General features: G+C 42.1%; 1 protein-coding gene across 9 annotated transcripts in view; it reads right to left on the bottom strand.

Annotated features, from left to right (window-relative positions):
* The window catches only part of foxp1b (forkhead box P1b), a 222,337-nt gene that overhangs the window by 102,888 nt on the left and 95,802 nt on the right, over positions 1-23,647 (bottom strand). For all 9 annotated transcript variants that reach the window (XM_080025667.1, XM_080025672.1, XM_080025674.1 and 6 more), the window contains one exon: positions 22,555-22,697. In XM_080025667.1, the coding sequence (XP_079881793.1) occupies positions 22,555-22,686 (132 nt within the window). In that variant the 5' untranslated portion in view covers positions 22,687-22,697. The remainder of the gene's footprint in view (positions 1-22,554; positions 22,698-23,647) is intronic.

The raw sequence follows: 23,647 nt of genomic DNA, 5'->3' as shown, positions 1-23,647 counted from the left end.
AGGAACTGCTGGCAACGTCACAAAACACACCCATTTAATGACAACTTTCCTTTAGCCTTAAGGCATCAACTGATCTCCATGTTTGAAGCACAGACCTGTCTACCTCTCAAGATTAAAAGAAGGGTGGGGGTTTCTCCTAGTGGTCTGGGATTTAAGATAAGATTGGCCAAACACATTCACACAGTTCACTATTCTGATTTACAAATCCTCTTTCATTGGGAGTCTTTTTCTTAAAAGTTTATGGACTAACAAGTCATGAAAAAACACACAGCCCTTTGAGTGAAAGCACTTGTCCAAAGCTCACCTCCAAGCTTCATTAACATGCGGAGTGCAGTGCGCTGACAGAATTGGCCGCCCTCAATCTGCCTGAGCCACCTTCAGCTTTAGGCGCAGAGACCGGGGCTTGCAGGGCTTCAATAAATGCCGCAAGAGGAGATGATCACAACTCAAATAAAGTTATGCACTAAGCTTGAAGAGGCTTACATAAACATGTGATGGAAATATTAAACAATGACAAAAGTGGGGGGAGGACAAAGAGGAAGAAAAACGATGTAAAAGAAATGGTTCTGATGCAACTTTAAAACCATTTGAATTTGTGCAATTGATTGAATAATTTGCCCAGATGTTGAATTGCCATTGACGACTGAACATTGCATATATACAATAAATCACCCCCCCCCCCCCCCCCCCCCCCGCCGTATTATTCCGGAGAGAGGTACTTAGTAGCTGTTGGTGCAAAAAGAGAGTAAAAGTAAAAAATGCGTGTGGCAGAAGTTGTAGCCCCAAACAACAAGCACTGCAGGAACCAAGGGCATGTGGGCTATGGGGGGGGGGGGGGGGGGGGGGGTGACAGACTGCTGTTCAACTCCATTAGCTGCTATGTGAGAGGGGTGCATCTAGCAGCACACGACCTGTGAAGAATCTTAGATCTCACTCTATCTTGGAATGGGGCGACTGCCGCATTAATTCTAGGAAACTGTAATCTCTCAAGCAAATCAAATTACTCTCATTAAGCGCAAGGAAGAAAACTGCCTCTGTAATAAGTATGTATAAAAAGTATTTATTGCCAATAATCACCTCTTCAATATGAGCTGGCTTACAACAGGCTTTTTATTTTTGCTGATTAAGTTTAAAAAACGGGGGGAAACAAGGAAAGGGCACGTGCTCACGGGCGCATGTACATGACATTCGCATACACACACACACACACACATGCACACGCACATACAAACACACACACACACAAACATGCACAGGCACACACACACACACACACACACACACACACACACTAATACACACCTCATGGAGTTTATGAGAGCGCTTGATACACTGATTAAAGGGGAGGGCAGAGGGATACAGTGCTTGAGGGCCTTGGGAGAGGACGTGCCTCACCTAGTCATAAACACACCTCTGTCTTTAAGCCAGCACCAGAAATGGCTCTCAGTGGGTTCACTCGGAGGTGAATCACTAAAGAATTTACATGCAAAGTAGCACATGTCATCACCCTTAGACGGTGTGGACGCACTACGCAGCGTTGCACTGTTACTTGGCATACACTCGCTGACCGCCACATATTTGCAACGGTTTGCGAGGTTGACAGGCCTGACCCCGAGCATGCACTCTCTCTGAACACTGCTATTTCTGAAATACACACAGCTAGCGCAGACTGTTTTTGTGTGTGTGTTTTTTCATTTGCATAATTTGTGTATCTAGTCTAGCTATTCTACCAAACAGCCAACAGTATGTTAATGTTATGCATATTTGGTTTTTGAAACAGTGAAAAAAGCCCAATAACATTGCGGGGCATAATGACTCTGGTGGGAAGTGAAGTCTTTGCTCGTCTTCCAGGATATGACATCATTCCACAAAGCTGGGGCTGCCAGCTCTAATTGCTCTGCTGGTAAATGGAAGAGAAACAGATATTTTCTCCAACCCTTGTTTCTATTTTTTTTTATTCTTTGTTCAAATAACCAATTAATTACACCTACATTTTTTTATTATTTTTTTGAATTTAACAAAAACACATCAAAATGGATGATAAAAACGATTAGCCTCTACTGAAAATCAATTAGGACTGAGGGTCAGTGGGTCATTCATTTACTGGTTAGCATAATTACCTGTTTTTCTTCCTTCTCATTTACTTCTCTATTCATCTGGGACACTGATGGCCCCGCACAGCAAAAAGAACACGCTTTTCTTTGTGATTATTCAAATTAAACGTCAACTCCTGAGAGAAAATGTCTGTCAATGTGGCAACCAAGCTAATATGCTCCAAAAACAAACCCTGAAGCCAAATGAGGGAATTCTATTAGACTCGCCCAATCAAGTAATAAATAAATATATTTAAAAAATATATACAGAATCAAATTAGAAATCATAATTTGATATCGTGAAATATGAATTATAATGAAAATATGCTCTGTATCTGATCTGAGTGTTTGGCAAGAGAACAGGTTGCAGCTTGTTGCCCTGTGGCTATATATATATATATACACTGTATATATATATATATATATATATATATATATATATATATATATATATATATATATATATATATATATATATATATATATACTGTTTATATATATATATATAAATCACTGCTGGTCAATCAAAGAGGCCCATCCTGTCTGTACGTCTCTATGATTCATGGTGGGCAGAACGGGGCTGTTTAGACAGAGGAGGAGGATCATGGCTGACTGTAGATATGTGTTCCTTCTTTTGAAGCAAAGCTGTAAAAACATCTCTAAAGTGCCTTGCTTCTATATAGAAGATGTTGGCTCTTTTAATAAGCAGGAGCGTTCATGATCTTTAACACATACATGCAGCTCACAGTCCGCCTGTAGAATATCACATTAACACTTTGTAAACCTTCACCCCATAAAGATAATCATTTTGTTTGCAAGAACTCTTGAGAGGCTTTTTACTTTTCCCTCCTCGACATCTGGTTAAAATATGGGGCAAGTGCTGGCTTACTGGCTCCCGTTCAGGTGGTTTTTAAATAGACTACACACACAGGCACACGCACGCACACACAAACATATATAAATAAAGTTGTGGGTAACTTTCATTTTTCCCCCCTCTACTTCAAATGTTTCTTTTTTTTCACTTTGGTGGTGAGTCAGCAAAAAGGCAAGATCAGTGGCTCCACATTGCACCTGCCAGGAACTGATTCCTTTTCTGACTAGCCAGAGAGGCTGCTGGGATTCCTGACTCATGTACAGCAAGCAACGACTCCAATCACCTGCAGCCCCAATCTGAATGTGTTGTCAGGCAAAATGCCAAACAGTTAGGGAAGAATTACTTTAAAGGTGGAGTCAGCCATTCTGGAGAATGTTTTTTTGTCAAAATCACTTTTGCACACACACAGTACGGACAGTCTCGTATTTTGACAAAGTGATTTAAAATGTAAATGTAAATTTCAAAGTGAACCATTTCAGAAATATTCTTAGATTTTTAAATGTGTGTTCCCTTGTGTTCTTGGTTGTGTGGGCCTTACAAAGCCTCTAGAGTAGAACAGAGCAGTGCAGACTGTGATAATTGACCAAACTGATCCCCCTGTCCACTCACCTCCAAACCTCAGAGGACCCCTTTTCAATTTAACACAGGACTAGACCAGATTTCACTCATTTTGGGGCTAAGGCACATCTTTGACAGTTTTTACATTAGAAGGCCAGCTCTCTGCAGATTAAAAAAACTATCTCCCTCCCTCTCTCTCTCTCTCTCTCTCTCACTGTGGGGAGTGGTAATGTGAGAGGGGTGTCCATTTCCTGTCCCCCCCTTTTCTCTCCAAATCAACCACAAATAACTTGCAGCTTCCTTGCTCCTATCTTGATTTCACTCGGGCAGATAAGGACACCATTTATTGTTTTTCATTGAGCTTTGAGTGCTAAAACGGATTGAGATAAATAAAGCCACAAATCGCTAATTCAATCCGTCTTGGATGCCGGTGATGTTTTGAAGAAGAGAGGGGGGCAATATGAAAAAGATTGCACTGACTGTGGAATGCACAGTCCGGCTGGCGCGATAGCAGCTAGCTAGAGACTTCATCAAATTGAGAAGAAAAAGACTTGAGTAACTTGAGTCACGATTCCCCTTTGGAGAAGCAGTGAGCTGCTGGTACAATATGTCTATCTATTAAATATGGAACATGTGAAACCTGTATGGCTGTGTGATAGAAAGGGATTTCTAAGAAAAGGGGACTTAATATGTATCACGATTTGGGCTCTTAAGATGTTCATAACACAAAGGGAGAGATGAATATTAATTTGCAAGATGCATCAGTGCATTGTGTGTGTGAGTGTGCGAGTGTGTGTGTGTGTGTGTGTGTGTGTGTGTGTGTGTGTGTGTGTGTGTGTGTGTGTGTGGAGAGCAGAGCTGCCCCTGGTCTAGTAGTCGTGTGGTGGCGAGGGGCTGTATTTAATGATGTGGGTATCTAGTCGTGTGACAGGCAGGACCGCTCAATCGAGCCCGCGATGGCTAGGCATTACAAACACACACACACACACACACACACACACACACACACTCTCTTGGTTGTCCATCGATTTTGATGATGACGTCCACTTTTAACCTTTATGTAAAAAACATTTAAATAAACAAAAACATATTTCTTCACTTACTTACTTTACTTTTCTTATCCTATCATGGCTACCACAGCCCAAACAGCACAGCCACCTTCAACAGACCCAGGCTCTGTACAAACAAGCTCCAGGTAGTGTCAATGCCGATTCTACCTATCCTATCCTACTACAAGGCTATCACAGCCTAAAAACAGCAACGCACCTTCAACAGACCCAGACACACACACACACACACGCACACACACACACACACACACACACACACACACACACACACACACACACACACACACACACACACACACACACACACACACACACACACACACACACACACACACACACACACACACACACACACACACACACACACACACACACTTCTGTGTGAGGGGGGCGTCGTCAAGCAATGCCAAATCTGAACAAATGCAGTTCCCCTGTGCCACAGCTATCTGAGATGAAGATTATATATTATGTGGATCGGAGCAAAGTGATGGAGACAGCACTGGGAGAAAGAGAGGGAGAGAGAGGCAGAGAGAGAGAGATAAGGAGAGGGAGAGAGAGGTAGAGAGAGAGAGAGATAAGGAGAGGAAGAGAGAGAGGGAGAGAGAGGTAGAGACGGAGGATACCTTAATGATAGAGGTACAGACGGAGAAAGAGAGAGGGAGAGGGAGAGGGAGGGAGAGGTAGAGACAGAGAAAGAGGGAGATAGGGAGAGAGAGGGGGTGAGAGAGAGAGGGAGAGACAAGGGGGGAGAAGGAGGTAGAGAGAGAGAGAAAGAGAGAGAGGAGGATACCTTAAGATGGAACCTCCTCTCAGACAAAGTGGCCAGCCGTCTCTACACTGAGGAGAAAAGACGCTGGTGTGTTTTAATAAGAACTATGGGAAACATTCTTCCCCCTCACCAGATCAAAGAGCCAAACATTAACATGCTGGATACAGTCTCCCACATTAATTATCAAACAACCTGAAATTAAAAAATAAAAACTTGTCTACTCCAGTAGAATTACATAGCAATTAAAAACACAATTCCAGGCAGAGACAGACTGACATTTCTAATGATTCTTCTTATACAACTTTACTGACATGTATATGTTATTAAAATGCCATTTTAGCAATGGGTTAGCAAACTAAATCTAGTGTTGAGTGAGCAGATAAGAGCTCAGTAATTAGGAGGAGGCAGTGGAAAAACATTTGAAGAATAAACCTGGACTAGTTTGTTTCTTTCCCCTTGTTGCCCTACAGATATTTTACATTATTCAATCCAAAATACCATCTTTTCTGATTTCTAACTTTTTCCTTTTGCATGTTAATGTGTTATAACAGCCCTTGGCTATCTATGGGCACAATTATTAGATATCCGCAGAGAGAAATTTAAAAATGAATCATGCTCTCAATTCTGTACTTTTCTGATCCATTGGAAATGGCTCTACAAGCTGTCACAGGCTTTGTCTAAACACACTCAACCTGCTGCCAGACATTGGGTTGCTTTAGCAATGGAGACAATGCATCAATACAGTAATGAAGTCATTATTTATGTGTTGGCGCTTGTGCCGATACACCACAGCAACACTGAGAAGCTTATTGTTCAAGTGCTGATGGTTACACAGATATCTCTTCATGGCCTGACACAGGAATTGTGAGTATGTATTTAATAATCGAAAATATGATTGCATATCAAATAATATATCATACCAAATATAATATCATACCAGATAGCATATCCCAAATGTGTTAAACAGGACTTTGTGTCAAAAGGTGCAAAGAGTGGGGAAATATCTCCAGAGCTCATGTTGGGAGACAGCACATCAACACACTAACACACTCTATGAATTACATATAGTGCCATAATAGGATGCATGAGCACTGACAACAGTTGCAAATACAAAATTGCTTAGCCTAGGCCGGGTGTGTGGTGCATTTTCACATCCATACTACTTAATTATCCATGCGTGGGCCCTGTACGTTTTCAATAATCCTTGTTTTGGCCCTCGCCCATTACCGTATGCAATATATGCTATTATCATGTGCTCATATGCTAATGCACAGACACAACAGCATTAAGTTAGAGTTGACAGAGGGATTTATTCCTACACACGATTAACTTTCAAAGTGGCAATTATAGCTTCTGAAAAGCAAGTATAATGCAGAATAATGCTAAGTGAAATTGCAGCTGTTTTACAATGTGAAAGTCCAATTCAGCATCACCTCTGCATGCACATTTGTAGATCCAAATATTATTATCCTTTATTATAATACTTCTATTTTACGAAAAAAATTCCACTAGTGGGTGGCTGTTTTTAGTTAATATTAATAATTCATATTTACTGATGAGAATGAGAAATGAGAAATGATGAGAAAGATGTAACCTTCATATACAGTATGAGAGCATTTGTCCTGGCAAAAAGCAACTTAGAATAAAGTCATCTTCAGCAGTGGCAAGTTATAAGCAAAAGAATGATGGATGACTTGGTTTGGCCGTACATTTATCCAAGTTGGGTAAATTGTCTTGGACTAAAAATCCCACTTCACCTAAAGTGGTGGATGAATATGTTGCCTGAAGTAACAGTTACACTCACAGTAGGAACATGTGCTACTGATGTGTTGCCTAGTACTTCAAGCTGATGTTTGGTTTTCATTTTTCAGAGTGTCCCACTTATTACTGGCATCTGTGACACGCTCCTTTTTATGTCTTTTTTTTAAGATATTATATTAGATTTTTGCATTTTTATGCTTTATTGATAGTGTAGAGACAGAGTTGAAATGGGGCAGAGAGGGGAGTGACATGCAGAGAACGACCGCGGGCTGGAATCAAACCCGGGTCCGCTGCTGGCCGAGGCCCATGCCAACTGAGCTAAGGGCGCCCCCTCCTTTTTATGTCTAAAAAACAAGGCCAGTGATAGATCTTGTGTGCTCTCCATCTACCTCCCAGTATACAGTCCAGTTGCCCCCCCCCCCCAGCCCGTACACACATAATGCCTTCCTCCCTAAACAACTCGCACAGAAGCAGCGCTGCCTTTTGTCCACTCACTGTCTCCTAAGGCATGTCATCCAGCTCTAATCAAGCAGAAAATGGTCATAAATATTTCTTTCTGCTAGATTTCACATTCACATTTCACGCAGCAACATGATATTTTCCCCCTTACCTCCAGGGAGAACCTAATGCAAAAATCACTTACTTATATTCAAGGCTCATGTTCCTTCAGTCAAATGCAGAACATATTCCCCCGTTTGCAAGAGGGGAAAAACAAGAAAAAAAGAGGAGGGGAAGAGGGGAAGAGGAGGGCTGGGGGGGGGACATAAAGGACTGTCTTATTTTCTGTGCCATTTACTGACTAGTACTTTCACAGCCATCCCATTACATCATGTCAAAGATTGTAAACAAGCAAATAACAACAGCGCATCAGAGACCACAGCGAGAGAGCACTGAACCCATTGTGTCCTGCTCCAGAGGCCAACTGAGAAGGGGAAAACATTTGATTTTTACTGTCTATTTAAATAATATATATATTTTTGTACCGAGAAGAATGGCATTGCACGAGGATTTATATGAACCATTGTCTCTGGCCCGGGCTAAGTATTTATGGCACATGCCATTCACAGGACGCGGAGGTGCCATCACTGTTATTTATGAGCAGACATCCCATCATGGCATATCATTCTCTAAATGGTATACAGCTATTTGCCAGTGAATACCGACCAGTGCCATTTTTCTCTCAAATAGAGGCCATGTCAGTGCTCAGCGTGCAGAGGGGCTGTTATTAATCACTGATACATACTTTGATGGGTGAATACATGTCAAACAATCAAATTGACTCTAGGAGACCTCTACATGCAGTGGCTGTCCATCCATATTTACTTCAATAAAGACTCATTTTGATCATCAGCATCGGCAATGTATCATATTCCACCCTGGCAAGCCACAAACACAGCTGTCCATTTTTTTCTGTATCACGAAAAAGGAAGAAAAAGGAATTTACACATGACACTAGTGCTGAAATGTCTTTATTACTAGACCACTATATGATATTCTGTATGAAATGAGTATGTTATTAGAACTGTACACTCAATGGTAGTCCTATCAACACATTGGTCAACATTTTACCATCATTATTTGTCACTCTTTTAGCGTTAGATTACAGTTGTTATAAGTTTATTTCCCCAATTTGGTTTTAGTTTTCTAAACTAACGTGCAACAAGGTTAAAGGTAAGGCTCACCTGCTCACATGTAATCTTAAACCCTAAGGTCCTTAGCTGAGAGAGTTGTCTCCAGATGCTCTGGGGAGCAACAACTGCAATGTGTGTGCAAACAAACGGCATCACCTAGCTCACCTTAGAACCCCTAGCCCTTCCCCCTGTCAGCCCAGCCTGGCAGGGCAAGCAGACCCCAAGAACCAACACTGATGTCTATTACTCACATTGTGTCAAGACATTATGAATAAAATATAAAAGCCAGGCTTCGCTACAGGATTTTCACATTAGCCTGGCTGTGTAGGTGATGCACTCTATGCATACATGTATACAACAAGTGCATGCACACGCATTTACCTGAACACACACACACACACACACACACACACACACACACACACACACACACACACACACACACACACACACACACACACACACACACACACACACACATCAACACTTTGCATGCACATACACAGTCTCTCAGGCATTGTAGCCGCTCACATGTGCAACCAAAAGATGCCTTAATCTGCAACAAGGATTAGGGTTTATTGAAACAAATACGTTTTTTAAGAGGACAGTCCCAGTTTCAATTTCAATAGCTCATTTAACCCTTATCTGTCCAAATCCTTGGGGTCCATTCTATGTTAATTGGATCTACATTGCACCAGCATTGGGGGTGTTAACAAGCACAGCCTATGAATATTAATTACCCTGAAGTTTTCTTGCACAGGAAAATACTTCACTGATACATATTAATTCTATGAAGTTTTTAAAGTAGCGCTCTCATTAAAAATGAATAGGCCCTGCGCTTGAATGTTTTCCCAAGAGGAATTGTGCATCCTTTAAGTCTATCCCTAATAAATTGGGTCAGATGGGCTATCCTTAAAGAATGGCTTCTCCTTAAAATGTCATTATTATTATTCAACTGGATGTAAACATTCCAATCGGGTAAAGAAAAGGCCTTTTGTTGAAACAGTGTTTTGACAATGGCTATTAATGCCAGGCATGTCTGAGCGTGTACTTTCCCCAACCACAGTCTCCCGAGGCCCTGTTAAAACGGTTACTTATTTACAACACTAAACACACAAGTTGTTCAGCTAAACAGCGCAAAATTACTCTGTGTGCCCATGTGTATGTGAGTGTGTGTGTTTGTGCATTCGTGATTATGTGTGTGTGTGGGTCTTGATGTGGAGCATTCAGAGGCAGTTGCTGGCACTACTTTAAATAAAACATGGATGATGCATTATTTCTCTGGCTAGCCTAGGTCTCACTCTCTCTAAGCTATTTAATAGTGAACTGACACAAACGTGTTTCCCTGTCTGTCTGCCTGCCTCTAGCCAGCTGCTTCAGACACCTGCTTAAACTTTGGAGTTTCAGCATACTTCAGCACAAACACACACAGGCTGTGGTGGCCATCAAAGAGCATCCGGGGGCCACACAATGAGAGCCACTTCACTCGTCCTTAATGATACCAGCATATACTTGCATCAATTACATGGGAGGCCATGTGTACGTGCACACATCCTTGGGAGTTGTATTCTTTATTCACACATTCTCCACTGGGGGACATACAGTTAATCAGCTTAAGTTTCAAAGATACATGATGCACAATCCTTTTTTTTCTCTTGACAACATTTACACACACAATAGTCTAATTAGATTTGTCATCTCTTTTTTTTTACAAGCCCAGAGACATTTGAAATGTTTGTTAGTAAGTATGCTACACATGGAATATGCTTGGTGACGTGAGGCTGTTTGTTTAGTTGTAGACATGTGTATTGATGAGTGAGTGGACAGGCCTGAGACAGTGGGCACAGCTTTTTTCCCTCACTGTCTGCCTCAATGTTTGAACTTTTGACAAATTGGCTACTGTTTATCTGTTCTAGCTGTCCATCATTGTCATGCAAATATGCACACTATAACAAGTTAAACAGTTAGTCTGAAATGCACCTACATTAACCTGATCTCTCTTCTTTTCATTTGCTTTCTGTCCCCACCAGGCCAGTGATTTTATTAAAAAAAAAAAAAGCTTATCAAAAAAAGCTCTTCCGTGTGTAGGATTCTAAAATGCTAGCTTTGTGTTTAGGTTGGACAGAGGAAAGGAAATATTCTCGAACAGTGAAATATAATAATAATAATTGATTGGATTTATAAAGCGCTTTATTTCTCTGTGACTCAAAGCGCTTTACAGGGTTCCAGGTTCCATTCATTCACACACAGTCATACTGGTGGTGATAAACTACGAGAGTAGCCACAGCTGCCCTGGGGCAGACTGACAGAAGCGTGGCTGCCATTCAGCCCCAACGGCCCCTCCGACCACCACCTCAAACATACAGCAGTCATACACATTCACACAAGGCAAGGAGGGTGAAGTGTCTTGCCCAAGGACACAACAACCATGACACAGGTGGCCAGGCGGGGATCGATCCACCTACCCTTGGATCGTTGGCCAACCCGCTTAACCAGTGGTAAGGTAGTGGTAAGAATAACAAAAAGAAAAAGGATTCTAACATCACCATTAACAGTTTTTTTCACATTCATTTGCCATGGTCTGGCCATAGTTTACATGTTTTAGTATTTTTATGAAAATATAGGTTACAATGAGATGGAAACTTAGATGTGAGGTGTGTGTGTGTGTGTATATGTTTGTGTGTATGTGCCCATTCATATTACAACAATGTCAAACACACTCCTGTGATCCCACTCCTGCTGCCCACATAAGCTTCCAGCACACATGAGACCTTCATCTCTTCCCAGGCGGAGAGCGGTGGCTGGAGGTAGACTCAACAACATGGATGAGTTGATAGGCTGGCCGTCTTGTGAGGCATCCATAAGACACAAAGGTGCTGGGTGCTTCACCTCCCAAAACCTCACCAACAAAACCTGAGTGACAAAAGGGATGTGTAAAGCTGCACTTAGACTAAACACATTTTGCTCCTGATGAAAAAAACTGCAAGTAACTTTGTTTTAAGGAATAGTTCAACATCTTTTATTTAAAGCTTTTTGCCTCACTCTCCGGCTTAAGAAAAGACTACAGCACCTATCCCTTTAACTGCATTTTTGATGAAGAAGTAAAGTTAAGTTAAGTTATCTTTATTAGTCAATTTACACAAGGCACATTGAAATTCGTCCTTTCGCATATCCCCTCTCAAGTTACCACACTTCGGAGGGGGTCAGAGAGCAGGGTCAACCATAGGGTGCTCACCTATGGGAGTGTAAGCCTGCCTCTGCTGACTGTCAGAAGATAAACTAAAGTCATCACTAAACACTCCTGTGTGCTTGTTGTGATGGCTCTCTAATCTGACACCGCGATTAAGTTAGTTTTAAGTTGGATATTCAACAGACATTCATCAGCAACATCCTCTCGTCTCCAACTCAAAACTAACTGACTGTCAGCGGAGGCAGGCTTACTTTACCCTTGACTACAAGTGTTTGAGCTAAGCTAACCTGGATGAGGGAACTTTACCCATTTCTTTATCAGAAATGCATACCCATTCAAAGTGATGGTTTCTGTGGCCTTCTCTTCAGCCAGAGAGTGAGCCAAAAAAAATTAAAAATTAAAATTAAAAAAATAAATTCCTTTAAGAGGCGAAATGATTCCAGTGACAAAAACTGAAGCCTGAGCAAAAACAGTCACGATATTTTCAGTGAGACGGGCGGTGAGATTTTTTTTCATTCCCTTTAATAATTATTTCCCCCTTTCTTCGACATAGCAGCGCATCACTGTTCCAATTTTCACCTCCATCTGTGTGAGTATTAATCAGATCACACATCAGAACCAGCAAAGAAATCCAGCCTGTAATAAAACTGTCATGTGCTGTGCTATAAAGACAGATGTTGCCAGTTGTGTGATAACATAATTAAACCGTTCTGTGAAGGATTCCATAAAATTATTCAAATTGGGCAAGCACTATCATTTTACCAATAAAGCAATTTAGGGCAATATGCAGTGTCATAACACTGATGTTATCCTTCTCCGCCAACATTTTCCAATAAGTTGGAGCCTGTGCTTGGCCTCCTGTGACAATATGAACAGTATACACACGGAAGATACCTGAGAGCTCTGAGTGTGCACAGCAATACCGTGTGGACTGTGTGTCATCCCAACACTTGCCCATACTGTGTTGTGTGTGAGTTAGACAAGTCGGGCTCAGGAAGGTAGCACACATCCATTTGGGATTTTTTACTGGTCAAAAAGCACTCAGAGGACTTCCGGTCTGAGAGTTAGATGGAGTGGACGCACTAAGCGTGAGCTCCGGTAAACTGCCTTTTTATAACATTCTGCACTCATACTATCACACCAAAACGGCTTCAGTTTTTTTTGTTTCTGTCAAACACTCCTTTAGAGAAGTACAGCCGTCTCTCTAAATGACTTCTAAGGGTAAAAAGCCGACTCCGAGCGAAAAAGAGGAAGCTAATGCTAACGTTAGCTTGGGGGCCATAAAGATCATGATAACCACGCTACTTCAGGAGCTCCGGGAGGCACTGACCGCCGAGTTTAAAAAAATCATTCGCTCAGCTCGACGCAAAATTGGACCAGATTACACTGACAGTGGAGGACCATGGTCAAAGCCTCTCGTCCCTGGAGCTTTCTGCTGAAGACCTGAGTCAGCATGTCAGCGACCTCGAGACCATTTGTTCCACTCTGCGTGGTGACAACACGAAGCTAACAGCTAAAGTAGCCGACTTGGAGGGCCGGAGCCGACGACAAAACATACGAATTCTCGGCTTCCCTGAATCCACTGAAACCGGGCGCCCAACTGAGTTCTTTTCGGATATGCTGAGGGAGGTTTTCGGGAGCGAGATGTTGCCGGATCCCCCGAAGGTTGATAGAGCCCATCGCTCCCTCGGCGCTAAACCGGCACCGGGCCAGAGACCGCGACCAGTCATTCTACGCCTGCATCGATTCCAGATGAAGGATCTACTCATCAGAGAGGCACGACGGAGAGAGGGCAACTCGAGTTTCGAGGCAAACCTATTCGGATGGTGGAGGACTACAGCCCCGAGGTGCAGAGCCAGCGTGCAGAGTACATGGACATCATGGCAGAGCTTTACAAACTGGGACTGAGACCTGCGCTTCTATACCCAGCACGACTCAGTGTCACGATGTCCGATGGAGCCAGAAAGTGGATAAATTCACCCCAGGAGGCGCAGAAATAAATCGACAAGTCCCCCAAACCCCCATAAAGACACTGTTTAAGGACGTTTAATCCACTGGATGAGAGGTAACACTGTAGCTATAGAAGGCAAAAGTGCAGCTGCTAGTTAGCGTCTGTGTTTTGCTACACAGCTGATTGTGCAGGTGTTTGCCTATTTGATACAGGCTGTATACAATGGCAACACTCAAAGTTACGTGCATTTCAAATGATAAACTATGTCCAGATGGTGTTCATTTTGTTTTGTGGGGGTGTTTGCTGTTGCCGCATGTTGTCTGCCCCTGTGTGCGTGCTGATGCGTTCTAACGGCTATAGTGTTTGCAGCCGTACATGTAAAGCTGCAGTCATATTTTCAAATATTTGTTAATTCATGTGAGTTTTCCGTTTCATACAACTCTTCTGCTCACTGTTTACACAGTTCAGTTATTCCAAAGTTGATATTCGTTCTCTATAGCCATATTTCTTTGGGGCCATTGAAGCCAAAATACTATTATAGATGTGCTAATTTTTTATTTATTTTTTATTTTTGGTACAGTTTACTGGAGTAATAGCTAAGCTTTATTGCTCTGCAGAGTTCTACTTGTTAGTTCTAGCTTTAAAGTCGGAAGCTTTACAGTATGTTAGGGTATTTTTCCCCCGCTTTGTTTGGGAAAGTGGGGAGGGTGGGAGGGCATGTTCGAGGGCTGTATGTGTTTTTGTACTAGTGGTCTAACTGTCTTTTTGTTTGGGGCAAACTACTGTGTCACTGCGTGTGTATTATGGCGTATAACTTTGTATGATACCCGGGGGTGATGATACAAGCACGGGGGTTACCACGTGCGAGGTATGGGCCATCCAATTAAACGAGCAAAGGTTTTTTCACATCTTAAATCTCTATCTGCCGATATTGTGTTCCTCCAAGAAACTCACATTAGACCATCAGAGCGGAACCGGCTGCGCTGCAGATGGGCAGACCAGATATTTCAATCCACTTTTTCTAGCAAAGCCTGCGTGTGGCAATTGTTATTAAGAAAAACATAGATTTCAGACATATCTCTACAGTAACTGACCCGAATGGTCGTTTCCTTATAGTAACTGGGTACCTTTGCTCTGTTCATGTAACACTTCTTAACATTTATGGCCCAAATATTGATGACGCTGCCCTTTTCCGTAAAACCTTTGATATTTTACCCGACCTTTTGGGCACAAATGTGATTGCTGTAGGGGACCACAATGTAATCCTTGATTGGCATATGGACAGATCATCAAAGAAAACAAGCTACCCTTCTAACTCATCTAAAGTCCTGAAAAACTTGATCTCAACTACTAATTTAGTTGACATCTGGAGAATACAGCACCCCACAGACAGAGACTACTCCTTTTATTCCAAAATGCACAACTCGTATTCTCGTATTGATTATTTTTTATTAGACTCAAGACTCATACCCAACGTAATAGACACCAAATATCACTACATCCTGATCTCGGATCATGCCCCAGCGACCATTATTCTTGACTTTGGGAGATCCAAACAGCGAGCTAATTGACGGCTACGCCCTTCACTGCTCAACGACAGACATTTTTGTAAATACATGTCGAGAAAAATCACTGAATATTTAGAGACCAACGATACCTTGGATGTCTCTGACTCCACCTTGTGGGAAACTTTTAAAGTGGTCATGAGAGGTTATATCATTTCATATGAAGGGTCTTTAAAGAAATCTAGAGAAAGACGTTTAAAGGATATTGACTTGGAGCTCACCTCGCTGGAGACATTATACAGAAACACGAATAACCCCCAAACTCTGCAAAATATTCTTAAATACGAGTATAACACTATTTTAACGAGTCAAGTGAGTGATCAGCTTCTTAGACTTAAGCAACATTATTTTGAATAAGGCGATAAACCACATACTTTGCTGGCCCGCCAGCTCAGAGGGCAACAAGCCAGCAGATCCATACATACAATAAAATCTAGCAGAGGTGTGGCTTTAACTGACCCGAAACAGATAAATAAACGCTTTAAGGAGTATTATCAGGAGCTGTATAAATCCAAAGCTAATGATGATATCGACGCATGGTTAAAAAAGCTAGACATACCAAAACTAGACAGCGCCTCCCGCGAGGCCTTAAACTCTGAACTGTCCCCTGCAGAAATCACGGACGCTATCAAATTGCTGCATAACGGCAAGAGCCCTGGGCCAGATAGCTTCATAGTTGAATTTTATAAGAAGTTTGCTGACCAAGTAACCCCGATCCTGCATAGAATGTTCTTCCACTCAACCAAAGCGAATAGGCTCCCAGCAACACTGTATAACGCAAACATTTCTCTCTTGTTAAAACAAGATAGAGATGAAACTAACCCGTCTTCATATCGACCAATTTCTATGCTTAACTTGGATTTCAAAATGTTTACAAAAATTCTGGCTAATAGACTAAACAAATTTATAGAATCCATTATTCACACAGATCAGACCGGGTTTATCCCCAATAGGTTTTCATGTTTTAATGTTAGGAGAGTCCTAAATATTATGTATAACAAATTCGACAGCTCTTCCAAACAAGCTATTTTGTGTCTGGACGCGGAAAAGGCTTTCGACCAGGTTGAGTGGGGGTAGTTGCTCAAGGTGCTGGAGGAGTTCGGTCCCTTTTATTTCCTGGGTGCGTTTAATATATGCCCATCCCACCGCCTCCATTCTAACAAACCAGGAAAGATCCACACACTTTGCCCTTCAGAGAGGCACGCGCCAGGGTTGCCCCCTCTCGCCGCTCCTCTTTGCGTTGGCCATCGAGCCCCTGGCTATTAGCATAAGAGGGCACGCACTTATAAAGCCAATATCACTAGGTGGGATGGACCATACGATTTCTCTGTACGCAGATGACATCGCCCTCTTTGTAGCTGACCCCGAGAATTCCATCCCCCACCTACTCCAGCTAATTAATTCTTTTGGCGAAGTCTCGGGTTACACCATAAACTCTTGTCTTTAACAGCAGATCTGGACCCAACATTCCTAGCTAATACGCAGTTTAAAACAAATCTGGTCAGTATAAAGTAACTGTGCATTAAATCATCTAAAAACCCAAAGACACTTTTTGAGTTAAATTTTACGGAAAGACTGAACAAACTAAAGGAGAACATAGAGAAATGGAGAACACTACCGATCTCCCTTATTGGCCGTGTGAACGCAGTAAAGATGGGTCTCCCTGCCGAGATTTCTGTATCTATTTCAGAATGTGCCAATTTATATTCCCAAATCTTACTTTAAGTCAATTGATTCTATTATAATTCATTTGGGGATATAAAGCACATATGATCTCAAAAGCCCATCTTCAGAAACCCAGGGAGCATGGCGGACTGGGGTTACCATGTTTTTTACATTATTACTGGGCTGCCAATGCTAGAGTGATAGTGTATTGGCAATTTACATATGAAAAAGGCATTAGATCTGATCTGCCCCCCTGGTTGGCCATTGAAAAAAGCTTGGCCCCAAAAACTTCTCTTACTGCCCTCCTTTTCTCTTCTCCCAGACCGCCTGCCTCCTTTAGAGGAGACCACTTTACCTTGTCCAACGGTCAGAGAATTTGGAACCAAATTAGACCTACCGAACACGACCATACATGCCCCAATCTGGCATAATCATGCCTTCCCCCTATCGTTCACTGATTCAGCATTCAGAGATTGGAGTCGGAAGGGAATAGTAACAGTTGAGGACCTTTATATAAATGGTCACTTTGCTTCATTTGATCAGCTTGTATCAAAGTTTTCACTGTCGAAAGCTCAATTCTTCGGGTATCTACAGGTGAGGAATTATGTCAGACAGAATATACCATCCTCTGAGTCCCTGCCCTCACATGATTCATTGTCCAAAACTTTGCTAGGCTCACCAGAAGCTAAAAACCTGATTTCATCTTTTGTGGGATTATTTTTAGACCGGCAGGACAAATCTACTTTAAAAATAAAGCAAGCCTGGGAAAAAGACTTAAACATCCCTGTGTTTTGAAAGATCTTTTAATTATTTTACACATTTAAACATATTTTTGAAACATTCTAAACATTTTTGTTAATACATATTAACATCTTAATCCAGTGTTTTAATCCGGCTTCCTTTATGCATGGTAGCGACTGAGTGTGCAGCGGAGTGAGAAAGATAGGCAGACAGACTGTTCACACACCCAGTGTTTTTTCGCTAGTGCCTCCGATGTCCTGCTGGAGGAAAATAGTAGCCAGCGGAGAACCAGACCCTCCTAGGGGGGTCCGGGGGTATGCCCCCCCGTGAGATATTTTTTTCACCTTTTTAAAGTGAAATGCATGAATCTGGTGCACTTTGAGAGGAAAATATGAGGAATTTTGTGTGAACAAATAATTTGGAGACACTGGGTCTGAGAAGCTATTGAAGAAAGACACATGGATTTTCCATAAAAATATACATTTAAAATAAAAAAAATTATGCAGGGTCCTCTGGGTTGGGCTTGGTGCTCTTTTTCTTTAACGAGACCTATTTCTCTGTAATATAATGAATGCATGTAAATGCAGTGAGAGGAACGAAGCAGAAGAACTCTTGTCCAGCTATGCCGTGATCTTAATATAAAAAACACAAACTAGAAAAAAAAATAAATACAAAATTCACATATTCATCCGCGTCCCCCCTGGGACGCGCCTCACAGTTTGAAAACCACTGCCCTAGTACATGCAATTTAATTGAGCAGTATGCAAACCAGCATGCTTTTGTATGTAGTAATGTATACAGAAACAGTATGTGATTTGGAACGCAGGGTCAGTTTGAGCATTAGCCCATAATGGACTAGATGCCAGAACCTAGCAGTCGCCTGCATCAGTCTTTGGGCCTATATTCTGTCTGTATGTATGTGTTTATGTGTGTACTGTATATCTATGGTTGTACCTGTCTTGAGTGTTCTGTCATAGAGAGGCTTATCATCTAGCACTTGCCCCCTAAAGCTTTGCAGAAACACGGCTTGGTGGCGGTGGCTAAGACGTGCATTTCCACCTTTTCAAACCTCCACAATGGAGCGTGTAAGCCTTGCATAATGCAAACAGTAAACCTGTGCCTGCTCAGCTTTTTCGCTGGCCCACTGTAATGCGTGTCATTCTGTCCCTCTCTGCACACGCAAGGCGGCGGACACCTCAACCACGCAGGCAGATAAGAAGAAGAAGAAGAAGAAGAAGAAGAAGAAGAAGAAAACAGCCATAATTGGCTGGCCTTATCTTATGATATGTAGGCAAAGCTTTAAAGGCACTTGTTTTACAAAGCAGACTAGATGGATGTGTATGTAATAAAAGGAAAGCAATTATTCATCCCTGCTTTCACTTTTCTTTGGAGATATTGTTGTGGTATATTTGTACAATATCAGAAAAAGAAAGGTTCATGTTATAGAATTGCTCATACTTGATTAAAAAAAGGCTTGTCTATAACACAGGATATTAATATTTAATGTTCTACAGTTGTATCAGCTCAACCAAAATTCCAGCGAAGGAATCACTTGCATGGTTTAACATGTGAGATGTTAAAGATGCTTTGCTAAAACCCAAATGTCAAAGAAAATGTGCACTGTGAGTGTATGCTCCGAAGCTAGTACAAAGTCCCTGATGTCCTTATTGTCACCCTGTGTGTATTTGACTACAACAGCCACACAACACAACTTCCTGTTGCAAAATCATTTAAGTCGCAAATCACAAAACAGGTTCTTGCAAAAGCCACTCTTCTCTCATTTGATTGTTTTTGTTTTTGTCAGAATCTTCACTTCCTCATGAGGATAACGTTAAAACCACAACTTCTGCAACGCAAACACAGTGACAAAGTAAACATACCCATGTTCTGGGGCCAACACATGTTATGAAAACAAATTATATTTGTGTTCTTAAAAAAAGAAGATACTCATATTATATACACAAGCGCAAGAAATACTGAGCACAGCCTGAAAAATATAAACAACAAATATTCATGAGCACACCGAACATCGAACCATTGCAACACAACTGAAAAAAGAGAGCCAGCCAGCGCCTTCTTCCCACCCTTACTTCCCACCCAACAGTATTTGACTTACTAATAGAGATGCTTAAATCAAGCTTATGGTCCACTTCCCCCCAAATCTGACTAGTCTACAAGATGAATTCCCCTGTCCGAATCAAGATGATCAAACAGATTACAATTATTTCAGCCCCCATCTTTATTAATGAGCACTGTCTTTCATAGTTATGTTCCCTAATAAGAATAAATGATATGCCACTGCCAGGTTTGTTGTGCCTGCTCGCTTGGGGGACCGTCAGACGTATGCACTTTGAGTCCGCGGAGATTTAAGATTGATTATTTTTCTTCACCTACAGCGGGTAATAGCATCTTGGATGTTGAGGAGAAAAAAAAACTGAAAAAAAAGAAAAAAAAAAGAAAAGAAAGGTGAGTGTGTCAGTTAGAGGCATGTTAGTGCAAGATGCAAATAAAACTTGATTGAAAGACTGTGAAATGCCACAGAAGTAAAAAAAAAAAAAAAAAAAAAAAGTTATCGAGTAATTGAGCGAAGATCGTAAAGCCCAGGGGACAATTAACATGGTGCGTGGTGCATTAGTGAGAATCCTGGGTTAGTCTAATGGGAGAATAAAAAGAGCAGCCTGTCTGCCTGCATGCCTGCTTTCCCAGTAACACTAGCCCGGTAAGTAGCCTATCAAAGCCCAGTGTCAAGAAGCCCAGAGTGAGACATCTCGTGGTCCTTCGTCCCCATCCACGCATCATTTATAACACACAGCAATGAATACGCCTCCCTCCATTTCCACTCCGACTGCGGGCCACAGATATTAACCAGTGGATTTGCAAGATGGTAGCATAGGGAAGAACCTGCAACTAAGTGAATAGGAGTTGCTTGTTTTCATTCCTTTTAAATGCCATGTTAGATCCTGACCTGGATAGCAATAATTATTATTTCTGGATGACTAGAACACAAGGGCCATGCTTGGACGACTTGCTAGATCTCATAGTGGGAAAAGGCTTTATTTCCATCCTCTTCTTGGTGTCAAGTGCACGGCCGTGACACTTCTCTCTCTCCCTCGCGTCAATGCATCAAAGTTGTAACCCCTGTTGTCTTTGCGGAGCGAATCAGAATGTTGCCCCCTCTGGCATCCAATGAAGGAAAAGTCAACAGGAATTAAGTTTCAGTGCAACTGTTTACTCAACTGTGGCCTGCAGTTATTGAAACGTTATCCATGGTTCTGTGTGACTACTGCAGTAATGCATTCAGTATGGCTGTGAGTCTGACTCACTGACGACATGCCTCATTCTGACCTGGAAAGAAAGGTGAGTGGGAGGAGGAACTGTAGAGCTGGGGGGATGTGGGGATGAGGAACAGATCTGTTAAAGGCCTGAAGGACGCACACTGACACACCCTCTTTACTTTACATAACACTTCTACTCTGCTATTTATTACAATAATGTCCCGTTGATATTAATGTCCCTTAATATCAACAAAATTCATCACCATGTAGAAGCAATATGAAGTCATATCAAAGTCATATGAGTAGAGCTGAGCAATACTCTTGAATACTTTTTTCTTATCATGATAAAAACTCAAGTACACAACTGATTATGACTGCATTGACCTTTCTATTACATTGAGATGTCAAGCGCTGACTTTTCAAGAAGTGATAACCTTTTTACCAAAGACAAATGTCATACTATTGTCGTCAACATGAGCTATGACTGAATTTGCCGGTAATCCCAGCAGCAATTACCGGCAATATCATATAATCATAATGTCATGATTCTGCTGTAAGAAGATACAACGATAAGACTGAATTATTGCTCTGTATGTTACAGTGCCATTTCCCAGGCTGCAGCATTGTTGCCCTCCCTGTGTGCAAAATGCTGATGGATGTGCTTTGACAACAGACAGCGGCACCGCGCCTGTGCATCATCACCAAACAGCTCCTGACAACAACCCGAGTGCTGTCGGATAGACCCAGATAGCTAAAGACACACTGATCTTTTCAATGTTGTTTCCTTAAACGTGCTGTCGTGTGCCACACATAACACTGACACCAACAGAAAGAGCTTGTCTGTTTGCCTCAGTTTCGGGAGATGGTGAAAATGTTGTGTAGCTAACACCTCATTGGTTAAAGCGGGCCCCGAATGTGACATTAGCCTTGAGTGTGAGGTGTGTTTACAATGAGCCAGGGGACGACGCTGTCATCCTATTGGGGGCGTCCTGCTTTCTCAGCTGTCTACCATAATACTTAAAAGATGTCCGAACACTGCGTTAAATATTTTAACCAAAAATGCAGATGCCGCATGCTACGATAAACACACAACTCACAAAGCAAACACAATCACAGAGAGAGAGAGAGAGAGAGAGAGAGAGAGAGAGAGAGAGAGAGAGAGAGAGAGAGAGAGAGAGAGAGAGAGAGAGAGAGAGAGAGAGAGAGAGAGCACTTTCCCGTCTTTAAATATTTAAAAAAGGGCTTCAATATACATAAATAATAATAATAATGTGTTTATGTACTAGATGTACTTTGAGGTGGAATGAAATATTAAGTGGCACTTTAAGTGGGGGGAAGAGGGCCTGCTGTTGACATGGCTTGAAAGGAGTCAGGACAGGTGTGAAAGCAAAGGGAGTTGAGTGGTCCATACCTGGTGCTGTTGGAGATGCATGAGGTCAGCAGCAGTCACCTCCTCTCTAGCCCCGCCCACGCTACTCGCTCCTCCATTCTGATTGGCTGATCCGTTGCTCGTCGTCACCTCCGTCCCAGATTCTTGCATCATGACTTAAAGACCTGAGAGAGAAAAGACACACAGACAGAAAGAGAAAAAAAACAGGGACAGTGGTGAGAAAGACAGGGAGAGAAGCAGCTGTTACAACACAGCAATGAGGTCGCATTGGAACTCTGGGCCAAGCTATAAACATCTGTCATATCCTTCCCACACAATTTCACTTTTTTATTGCAGGTTTCCCAATTGGTTTGTGTGTGTCTTGCTTGTTTGCTTGTAGCGTATGCAATGGGGCAAACACACACGCACACGCTTTCACGCTGACTGCTTTTCCACAGGATAATGAATCGTTCCTTTGTTTTGTCTTTTCCGCTACATATCCTATGACAAGTCCATACTGGGCTGGTTAAGAGAAAGGGGGATAGGGACTGGGTTTTTGTTTGTTTCTCCATTATGGGCATTTGCAGAGGTGGAAAGGGGTCCGGGGTCCAACACACATTAGAGAGAGGAACCCAACCTGTGTTGAGTGTGAGCAGAGGAGCCCAAGAAAACACCGGACCTCCAAAACAAAACACTTTCTATGGAAATGGATATATTTACTCTCATGGGCTCCCAGAAGAACCACGGCAGAATGGATTTTTAATGGGAAACAGAGGCGACTGTGTGAGGCCTGCCAATCTCCATGAGAAACATCCAATCTGAGAGGCTGAGCGAGAACAGACAAATCCTCCAGGGTCGCTCAATTAACATTAAATACAGGTTGGAATAGTGAATACAAGCAGAGCCCCTTTGAAAACATTGTCTTGTATAACTCGATCTAACTTTAAACAACAACGTACACATGGACAGACACGTCAAGGAAGGGTCATTTGATGTCATATACATTAGGTTCAAATTTGACAGCAGAGATCAGTGTTAAATGTGAATACAAAGCTATTTGCTTACATTATACATCCACTGTTCTGCTTTTGGGTACACAAAAGCCAGACAGACCCCTCCCCCCCCCCCCCCCCCT

This window comes from Ammodytes marinus, assembly GCF_949987685.1.
Source record: "Ammodytes marinus genome assembly, chromosome: 4".
Taxonomy (NCBI): Eukaryota; Metazoa; Chordata; class Actinopteri; order Uranoscopiformes; family Ammodytidae; genus Ammodytes; species Ammodytes marinus.
This window is presented reverse-complemented; position numbering and strand designations above follow the sequence as displayed.